Raw genomic sequence first — 10114 nt, forward strand, 5'->3', positions numbered from 1 at the left:
TATAAACCTATATCATAATCTCATCCCAGAAAACAATATTTCACAACATTTATACTCATGCCACACTTAACTGATTTTCCGCATATTCAACATATCGTTATTTCAACAGTATTTCCCCAAAAACATAATTCATAGATTCATATAAACATATTTATTTTTTAGAAATCAGATGCTATACATATATACATACATTTTTTCAAAATGACTAGTTTAGTTTATCTCCTTATCTGACTACAGAGAAAGCCCCCAAAACAATCTAATCTAACTCCCATAGGATTTCCTGACCAATACCCTGAAAATGAAAACTCTTAGTATTAAAGTTCAGTATTTCTGTACGTACAACATTTTCTATAACTACCACAAAATCAAATTTGGCTTAAAAAGTCTTACCTCAACTTAGGGATGATTTCCAACTTCATTTTCCCAACGATCCGCTCCGGAAAACTCGTAGAGAACTTCGCCAGGAGCGTCGTGGTAACTTCAAATCTTCGATCCGGCGAGAAACAAGCCCAAAATCGAAGAGAGAGAGAGAGAGAGAGAGAGAGAGAGAGAGAGAGAGAGAGAGAGAGAAAACTGAAGAGGAGAGAGAGAGGGAAAACTTAGCTTCTTTAGGAAGTCAAAATATGGATTTTCATATTTATAGAATAGAGGATTTCGTCGACGAGACACGTCACCTCGTCGACGAGTCCTTCATTAAATTCGTCAACGAAATTCAGGCTGCCCCAGAACCTCTCTCGGTATTTTCTTGTCGACGAAGCCCTGTGTTCATCGATGAATTTTCTTATGCACTCGTCGACGAGGCCCTATATTCGTCGACGGCAATTTCCTTGAAATTATGGTTATCTCCCAAAATGTAATGTCGTCGACGAACGCGAACTGCTTTAGTTTATTCTCTTACCTGATTCCTAAGAAGAAACCTCCTAAAATACACTCGTCTTGCACCCGCAGGGTACCCCATTCAACATCATGAAAACGATAACTCTTATAACTAAACTTCAGTATTTTTCCTTGAATAACATTTCCTATAACTATAGGAAGACCAAATTTTGCATAAAAAGTCTTACCTTATCCCAGGGATGAATTCCAACTCTGCCCCACCAATGATCCGCTCCAGCAGACTTGGAGAGAACTTCCCCAGGAGCATCGTGGTGGCCTTAGATCGTCGATTCGGTGAACGTCGGAGCCAAAATCGAAGAGAGAGGAGAGAGAGTGAGGATTTTCCTGATTTTCTACATAAAAATCTGAGGTTTGAGTTATTTATATTATAGGCTTCGTCGACGAGCTCTTGACCTCGTTGACGAGGTCAAGAAGGCTTCTCGTCAACGAACTCTCCCCCTTGTCGATGAAATTCAGAATGTCAAAAACATCCTCTCGGTATTTTCTCGTCGACGAAGCATACCCTCATCGAAGAGCCTAAAACACCACGTCATCAACGAACGCTTCGTTTGCTGCTGCCTTTTTATTATTTTCATTTTCCTCTTTCTTTATTATTTAAATATCATTATTCTTCGGGTCATTACACTTCATATTACAATGTTGGCTGCGACTCGGACCTGTGCTCCGAGATCATCAACTCCACCATTATCTCACGGGCTTGCTCCAGCTCCATCTGCTCCTACAGCGTCCTATACGACGACCTCTCTACTGAGTTCTTTAGATGTACAAAGATCATTTTGAAGTATAGGGGTTTACGAGCATTAGATGTAAATATGGTTTATTGTTGAAAAATCGAAGGTCTAAAAAAAACTATTTTTTTTTTATCGCTTGGATATGTTTCTTTGAGTTATTGGTATATCTAGCCTCCTATTTATCATTCTTCTGCACAACTTGCCACCATGGAAAAGCAGAGTTTTCTTAACCTATTCACACCATTCTTAATGAATCTAACTATAATCTTTGGGCTCAAAGTATGCATAGTTTTCTCATTGGATGGAAACTTTGGCGAATCACTATTGGTGAACTTGGTACACCAATATGAAAGGAAGGGAAGTCTCAGGATAAATTTCTTGAATGAATTGATGATTGGGAAAGTTAGAATCATCAAGTCATTACTTGGTTTTGAAACACTTCACTCCCATTGATTCATTTTCAATTTGAGGAGTTTGATATAGCCAAGGAGATTTTGAGATTTTTTTTGTTCATTGGTATACTATTATTGGTCTCCGCATTTACTATGGTATTTTTTTTTAAAAAAATTATTCTATTCCCTATATATATATATCTATATCATGGGTGCTATTTATCGTGTTCATCTTTCCACGTGATGTTGGGTTGCATGTGCGGGGGAGTGTTAAAGCTTGATACATATTGTTGGTCTACAACCTTACAACTTAAACTTTTAGGTAAAGTGGTAATCTAACATAAGTAATGAAAAACTTGTATTCATTCTTAAAGATCACCTTTAATAATTCCTTGTAGAAATCAATGCATCTCTTGTTTCTATTTGCTACAAACTTAAATCTTTCACTTGTTAAATAGTACAAAAAAAAATTATATATAGAGAAAAACTAGAGGAAAAAATAAAGATGTAAAGAGAAAAAAAAATATTATTGGATGGGAAGGGAGAGAGCCATCACATGATGAATTGTTGGAATGATAAGTTGAAGAGAAAAAAATTATTGAATTAAAGAGCATGCATTTAAGTGGAAAAGAAAATTATAGAATAGTAGAAGAATCATCACAGTATTTTTCAAATAATTTTGTCACATGAAAACAATAGTAACAAGCGGAGACAATCATGAAAAGTTGTTACGTTTTTTAGGAGTAGAATAATTAACTCTTTCACTTTTATCTTGGGAGGGTAAAAAGTGTAATTGATAGGAAGGAAAAACTCAAACCCTAATTTTCTTCAATGATATTATTTCATTTGTCACATGAAGGAGACAATCATGAAAAGTTTTTATATTTTTTAGGAGTAGAACAATTAACTCTTTCACTTCTACGGGGTAAAAAGAGTAATTGATAGTAAGGAAATACTCAAGCTCTAATTTTCTTCAATGATAACATTTCATTTGTCAATCAAGTATCATGCTCATCATACTCATATTATTTATTTGTGAGAATCATTTTTGAGTTTTCTAATAATACCAAATTACTATTTAGGTGGTGTTGTACTTTATTTTTTTTTCACAATCAAGTTGTTCTATCAGTAAGAAATTTTTTAAAAGACTGAATAATAAGATTTGTTGTTTGTAAATGATGCAAATTGTATTCATATTTTGATTTTCTTTTTTCACACACCACTTCATCTATTTTATTTCAAAATAGAAATTTTTGTGTACCATTATGTTTGTTGCCATCAAGTGATATTTGATCATTGTCCCTTTCCACATTTAAACATTAAGAAATGCAAATTGTAATGTATAACCCAAACGATATATGGTAAGGGTTCGTTTTGAACTTGAAAAGTATTGGAAAAAGAAAAAAAAAATACAAGAGAATTCACTTTTTCTTGTTTAGTTATTAAAGAAAGTAAAAAAGAAAAAATAATTAAATTAACCAAAATTTTGATTTTACAAATCATTAACAATCCATTTTTATTAATTTTTAATTTAATAAATTTTGATTTTTAACAGTATTTGGTATAGAGAGAAAATGTTATAAAAATAAATTTCCTTCTTTTTTTTCTCTAAACAAAATCTTTAATCTATACAAACCTAATTGATATAAATTGTTCATACGAACCCATCTATACTATTAAAATTAAAATTTTTCATGTACCCAAATTTAATTAGTATAAAATTTATCTACCCAAAAATGGCCAAATTTGAAATATTCTTTCAAAAGATAAATCTTTTAATCACTACTACGGCTAATAATAATAATAACAAGACGTTATGTGTAACGACCTAAAATTTTTTTTTTTACTAAAAAATACTATGAAATTCCACTGCTTCATTATTTTCTAATTAATATAAAACCATCAACCTAAGCAGCAAGAAGGTAAAATCATATAATCACAACCGTATGCGAATAAAATACAATAACGTACAATACTAGAGTGCTAACATACTCCCACAGTATAAATACACAGTTGTATCTCCCAAAATATACTTCATTTGAGACTAGAACTATACAAGGAAAACCTTCCCCAAAATACTCACTCTAACAACAGGCAGCATTGAAACCCCTCTATCTACGAGCCTGATCTGCTCGCCTCGCTGTATCACCTGAAAAATATAAGTTAAATGGGATGAGGTGACACTCAGTAAGAAGAAACATGCTATTACTAGGGTGTAGCAAATGAGTCATATACACGAAAAATCTTATCTAAACAAAATAATACCATATGTAACAAAACTAAGAAAACCTGTATACCTGTTATCATATAAAACATGCTTACGTAGCTTAACATAAACTGATTATTCAGAATGTTCTATTCATAATACTGATAATACTTATAAGTATAACTGTCGTCTGTAAATCTGATCATAATATATATAAATAATAACTGTGGAAATTCTCTAGATGGATAACTGAAGTCATGAATTAACCCCTTATGACAGGGTTGTGCGGCCCGAAGGCGGGACCTAGCTTGGCTGGCTGACTAGGGTAAGTCAACTAAATTCCGACAATCAGATTGACCTCCTCAACCCATATATGATGGGGAGACTGTCCACAACATAGACATGATCGACTTTTGAATACCACCTATTATTTGAATATGGGTTGCACACTGAACTGAATATAGCTACGGTACCGTGCTTTGCTGTTGAATATGGTCCATCAAAGTCTAATACTATATACATAACTAATATTTCTAAAAGAAAATATTGTTTTTACCATGATTCAGTAACATCTGAAATAACCATAACATCATATAAGTTGCTGAGTAAACTGTAATAATTGAGTTTCTGAGATATTTGTTTAACTGAATAATTGAAATATTTGATTTACTATATGAACTGAATGTTATGGTTTTGAAATAGATATATCATAATATTTTGAAAATACTGTAAAATACAAGTTTCTACGCTTATGCTGAAAATCATGGTATTTTAAAAATTATGGAAACCTTATACTAAGCTAATACTAACTCATGTCACACAATTAAATATCAACATTATCAGACTCTGAAATTGCATAAATAATCTGAATAATAATTTGCTGAAAACATTTAATTTATACTGAATCATATTATGTTTGCCTAGCATAACATATTTTTCTTACCTGATTCTTGCCAAAAATCCCCTACTGAAACGGGTCTTGCACCCGCAGGGTTCTCCACTCAACACCCTGAAAACCAAATATTTCAGAACAAAATATCATTATTTTAACGTCTACTACATTTCCTACAACTGCTGGAAAGCCTAATTTTAACAATAAGATCTTACTTTGAATCTGGGATGAAATCCAATTTCGTCCCACCGACGATCCGCTCCGGCAGACTTAGGGAGAACTTTCCCAGGAGCGTCGTGGTGGCCTCAGATTGTTGATCCGGTGAACGATAGGGCCGAAATCGAAGAGAGAAGGAAGAGGAAGTGTAGGGAGGAGAGAGAGAGAGAGAGAGAGAGTTTCTGCCATTTTCTACGTAAAAATCCGAGATTGGTACAATTTATACATTGCCTTTATCGACGATCCACGTTATGCATGTTAGAATTTAACTCATTAATAACAAATCCAACATTAGAGCATACAACTTAAACCCATTTATTAAATATATAGACTCATGAAACCAAAGATAAATAATGAACATATGAATCCTTCTACAGCTCTCCTTCAAAATTTTGGTCGCTATGATAGTACTTTTTTTAGATAAAAAAAGTTATTCATTATTTTATTTATTTAATATTTATACAAAAAAACTTGCGTAAAGTTAATAGTTAAAGATTGTAGGCACACCAATTTATAAAAAAACACTTATTATTTATCATGTATTCTTTGTATATGATCATAGAATTAGAATATGAGAAAGTAGGAATGGTAATATGAGATCGTGAAATAATTTTTCTCGTTCTAAAAAGATAAATTTATTAAGTGTGCATAAATTATTGAAGTACTAAAATTAAGGAGCCGGTGCTTTTTCCCTCTGACATAATATTTCTTAATTAAAATTTTTAAAAATTATTCAAAAACTATTATACTTAAGTTTAACACAACAATAAAAGATTAATACAATATTTATGATGTTGATATTCTCCTCATAAAATACAATTTAAATTGTTTAAAATTACATTTATTGATAGTAAGAAATGATGTTGCAATTTTTTTTTTTTTCCAGTGGATATTTGGTAAATTGCATCTTAGAATTGTTTGGAGAAAATTAAATAAAACTCTCTCTCTCTCTCGTCAAAGGTCGAGACTTTTCACTGCTACTGTTAGCCGCCGCATCGGAGCCCTGTTTCCCCAAACGCTAAACCCCTATAAAAACTTTTCCCACCGGTTTCTCCCAGAAACTCCGAGAAAATTCAATGGCCTCCAGGCTCAGCTGCCGTCTTGGATCACGCCTCCTCTGGAACGCCACCCTCATCAACTCATCTCTTCGCCACCGCCCCCCTCTCATTCACACCCTCGAATCTCCGCTTTCGATCTCTCCAATTCTCCATCCAATCTCCGACGACTTCTCCTTCTCTCTCTCTGCCCTCCGCTTCCTCTCCACCGACGCCCGCCGCCCGTCCCGCCCCAAAAAAGTCGACATCGGCGCCCGAGCCCGGCAGCTCCAGACCCGCCGTCTGTGGACCTACGCCGCCACCTTCAGCTGCATCGCCGGCTTCATTGTCATCGTGCTCAACAACTTCCAAGACCAATTAGTCTTCTACGTGACCCCCACCGACGCCCTCGAGAAATTCTCCGAGAACCCTTCGAAGAATAGGTTCCGATTGGGCGGATTGGTTCTCGAAGGGAGCGTGGCCCATCCCGCGTCGTCTCCGGAGATGGAGTTCGTGGTTTCGGATTTGATTACGGACATTTTGGTCCGGTACCAGGGATCGTTGCCGGACTTGTTCCGCGAGGGGCACTCGGTGGTGGTCGAGGGTTTTGTGAAGCCAATTACCGATGAAATTCGGAATTCGCATTCGGAGACGAAGGGCGTGTCGGACAAGGCCAGGAGCGGGGATTGCTATTTTTCTGCGACGGAGGTGCTTGCCAAGCACGACGAGAAGTACATGCCGCAGGAAGTGGCCGCGGCGATCGAGAAGAACAGGAAGAAGTTAGAGGAAAGTGCAGCGGCAGCAGAGGCGCAGGACGGTGGCAGTAAGGGGTCATAGGTTGATGGGTATGATTCGAAATTTCATTTATACGACATCATTTGATTTCAGCGAGTATGATGTATTGGATAAGGAGGGGTTGGGGGGTTCTTGAATAGCTCGAGATTGTTTTGATTAAATATTTAGGTAGGGGAAGATAGTGAATGGTTCTTTTTGTTGAGGAAGAGATTGATTTTGATCACTCGAGGCTTTTGCTTTTGAATTTTGTTGTTGTAGTGAGTGCCTCTTTGTTTTATTCTAACCTTATGAGTGCCAGGGAGCAAGATTACTCTATTTTTATTTTTCAATGGATCAGTGAATAAATGCTATTTGGAACTGGCTGTTGTATTATACTTGGCTCACTTGATTCATGGAGTAGCTATTCATTAGAATAAGATGAAATCTAGTGAAAATTTTGGAAATAAAAGTAATAGTTATTCCTTGTATGTTCCTTATTATTTCATTCAATATGAAATAAGAAAGGAGTAGAAATTACCATTGTAAAATTTGGGAATACTTATTCCTTATCTATTCCTTGTGATGGACCCATAAAAAGCTTTGTATTATTATTTGTTTTATGATATCCATATAATTTTTTGTATAACTAATTGTAACTAGTTAATTATAACTAATTTATCCTTAGTAATAGACATTTTGCAAACCAAACGTAGGGTTAGTGTTATACTTTGCTTTGGTTCTTATATGAACTCCATGAGTTGTCTTCTTTGGGTCCTTGAGAAGTTGGAGTAGTGGAAAAAAAAAATATTTGTTTGATGTGTTTATGTTGATTTGTGAGTGAAATGTAAGGTAAGTGGTGAATGTAAAAAAAAGCAGCCTATTTTTGCCTCTTATGTCTGATGACCTATCCACTGATCTAGCCAAAGCATTGATTTAGCGTTCCTTTCTCTATAGAGCATAAGGCAAAAACCTTTTCATCAACATATTTCTCCTCATGTTAAGAAACTTCTAGTTGATGACCTTGTTAGGAACTTTTTGACAATGATAATAACAATCTTGTATTTAGTCCCTGTCATTTTGAGCCTACTCTATCAATCTTGTAAATCTTCCTCAGATTTCCTATTTACCAAATATTTAGGTTAGGTGGAATCATGGACCTAATGGCAATGTTTCCTCTGTGCTAATAAAATTGTAGTTTGTTGAATCAGTTTGTGTTAGGTTCTTCTTTATTTATTTTTTATTTTTTGTGTTTTCTTTTGAAGTCCTCTTGTCCTCCCTTATTTAATTTTTTATCTTTACTCAATAATTTTCTTTTGCTTTCAAAGGGAAATGAAAAAAAAACATGGGAAGCATTGCTATATGATGTAGGATGGGTAAGGGTGGCCTAGTCCTACGGTTCAACCCTCACAAGCATATACACTCAATACACTTTAAATTAAGAATTTAATTATCCGAACATAAATGCAATAAACCAGAGGACATTTCACATGTTTTGGGATTTTGAAAGGGTGTATGATGCTATTTTGAAATAAGTCCCAAGTGTTCTTTCACTAAGGAATCAAGTTATATGCAACAAAGATGTTATTTCAATATTTCAGGAAATAAGTTCCGTGTTTAGCAAAGCAGTATTCCACAATTGATTTAGACTAGCAAGCAGTAATATTGAAAGTCTAAGGATTCAGATATGCTATTCAAGTTTTGGAATTCTGAATTTCAGGCAAAAGGTTTATCAAATATGAAAGTGCAGAATTTGAAACTAAGGTTTAGTAATAGCAGGGGCTGTAATATATAACAGGGGTTCAAATGGAAACTGAAGTTACCACGAGAATCTGTGGATGTTTGATGTTGTTCAACACAAGTCTTAGACCACGCTAGAAAATTCCTTGGAACAAGCTTTGAAACATTGAGATGAACGCAGCAATGTAATGGAGGGGAAGTGGAACTGCTGTAAGTATGTAATGATCCAAATGAATGCTGAATTTACCAATCAAAGTGATGGTTGACTTGACGATATTCTACACAAGATAGAACTCTCCTGAAGTCCTTCGTGCAAACTTTGAAATGTAATATGTATGCTGTAATGAAATGGTGGATTGTTGGCCTTGGGTGTAACCTGGTAGTGGCTGTGTGGGTGATGGAGGGAAGTCGTGAAAGTGAGATAGGGATGGGGTTGTTGGATAGAATAGTGGTCTCTCACTACCTGATCTCCGAGGAGAACGAAGTAGCCTCTCACAACACAATCACAAGGATTGGACAAAGCTTAACAAGCTTCAACAAAGGAATTTCCTTTCAATATCAATACTTTTCTCTCTACCTAGTTCTTACAATGAAGGGGGTATATATATAGCCAACCAAGGGGGGGGGGGGGGACAAAGAATTAATAAGCTGGCATGGGGGGACAAAGACATTAAACAACTAACAATTCCCACACAAGCATGGGAGACACAAATAATAAAGACACCAACTTACTAGACACATTAATTACTCTTACAAGTTACTTACAAAATAAATGCTACAACTTTCTAGACACAATAAATACTAAGCACAACTTACTAACACTCCAACTCACTAGACATACTCACACAATTTCCTAACATACACATGCAAGCAAGTTGTCTTGCATGTTTTTAAATACAAACAAAAGTCAATGGGAGGCCCAATTTGGTGGGCCCAATGGAACCGTGTGGGGCCCACATGGGTCTTGAACTCGGACTTGCTTCGGTATCTCTACTCGGGTCTTTACCACACTGGAAAGTCTTCAAAACAAGTCTTCAAATAATCCATTCAAAATCTACAAATAATTATGAACCGATGTGGACATTGGGAAGTCGTCCACGTGTCATCATGTCGGCAAAGGAAATGTGGACATTGGGAGGCCATCCACATGTCACAACATCTAAAAATGACAAAGGTAGGACATGCTGATCCCCATCACTATAACTTCCAGAAGATCAAGTTCTTTTAAAAATTCT

The 10114-nt window shown here is 35.4% G+C and overlaps 1 protein-coding gene across 1 annotated transcript; it reads left to right on the forward strand.

Moving 5' to 3' along the window:
- Positions 1-6236: 6236 nt before the first annotated feature.
- Positions 6237-7535, forward strand: LOC131147935 (cytochrome c-type biogenesis protein CcmE homolog, mitochondrial). The gene has a single exon (XM_058097604.1). It carries the CDS (start codon positions 6411-6413, stop codon positions 7203-7205), a length of 795 nt encoding a protein of 264 aa, XP_057953587.1. The 5' UTR covers positions 6237-6410; the 3' UTR covers positions 7206-7535.
- Positions 7536-10114: the final 2579 nt, after the last annotated feature.

This window comes from Malania oleifera, chromosome 2 (assembly GCF_029873635.1).
Source record: "Malania oleifera isolate guangnan ecotype guangnan chromosome 2, ASM2987363v1, whole genome shotgun sequence".
NCBI classification, from domain to species: domain Eukaryota; kingdom Viridiplantae; phylum Streptophyta; class Magnoliopsida; order Santalales; family Ximeniaceae; genus Malania; species Malania oleifera.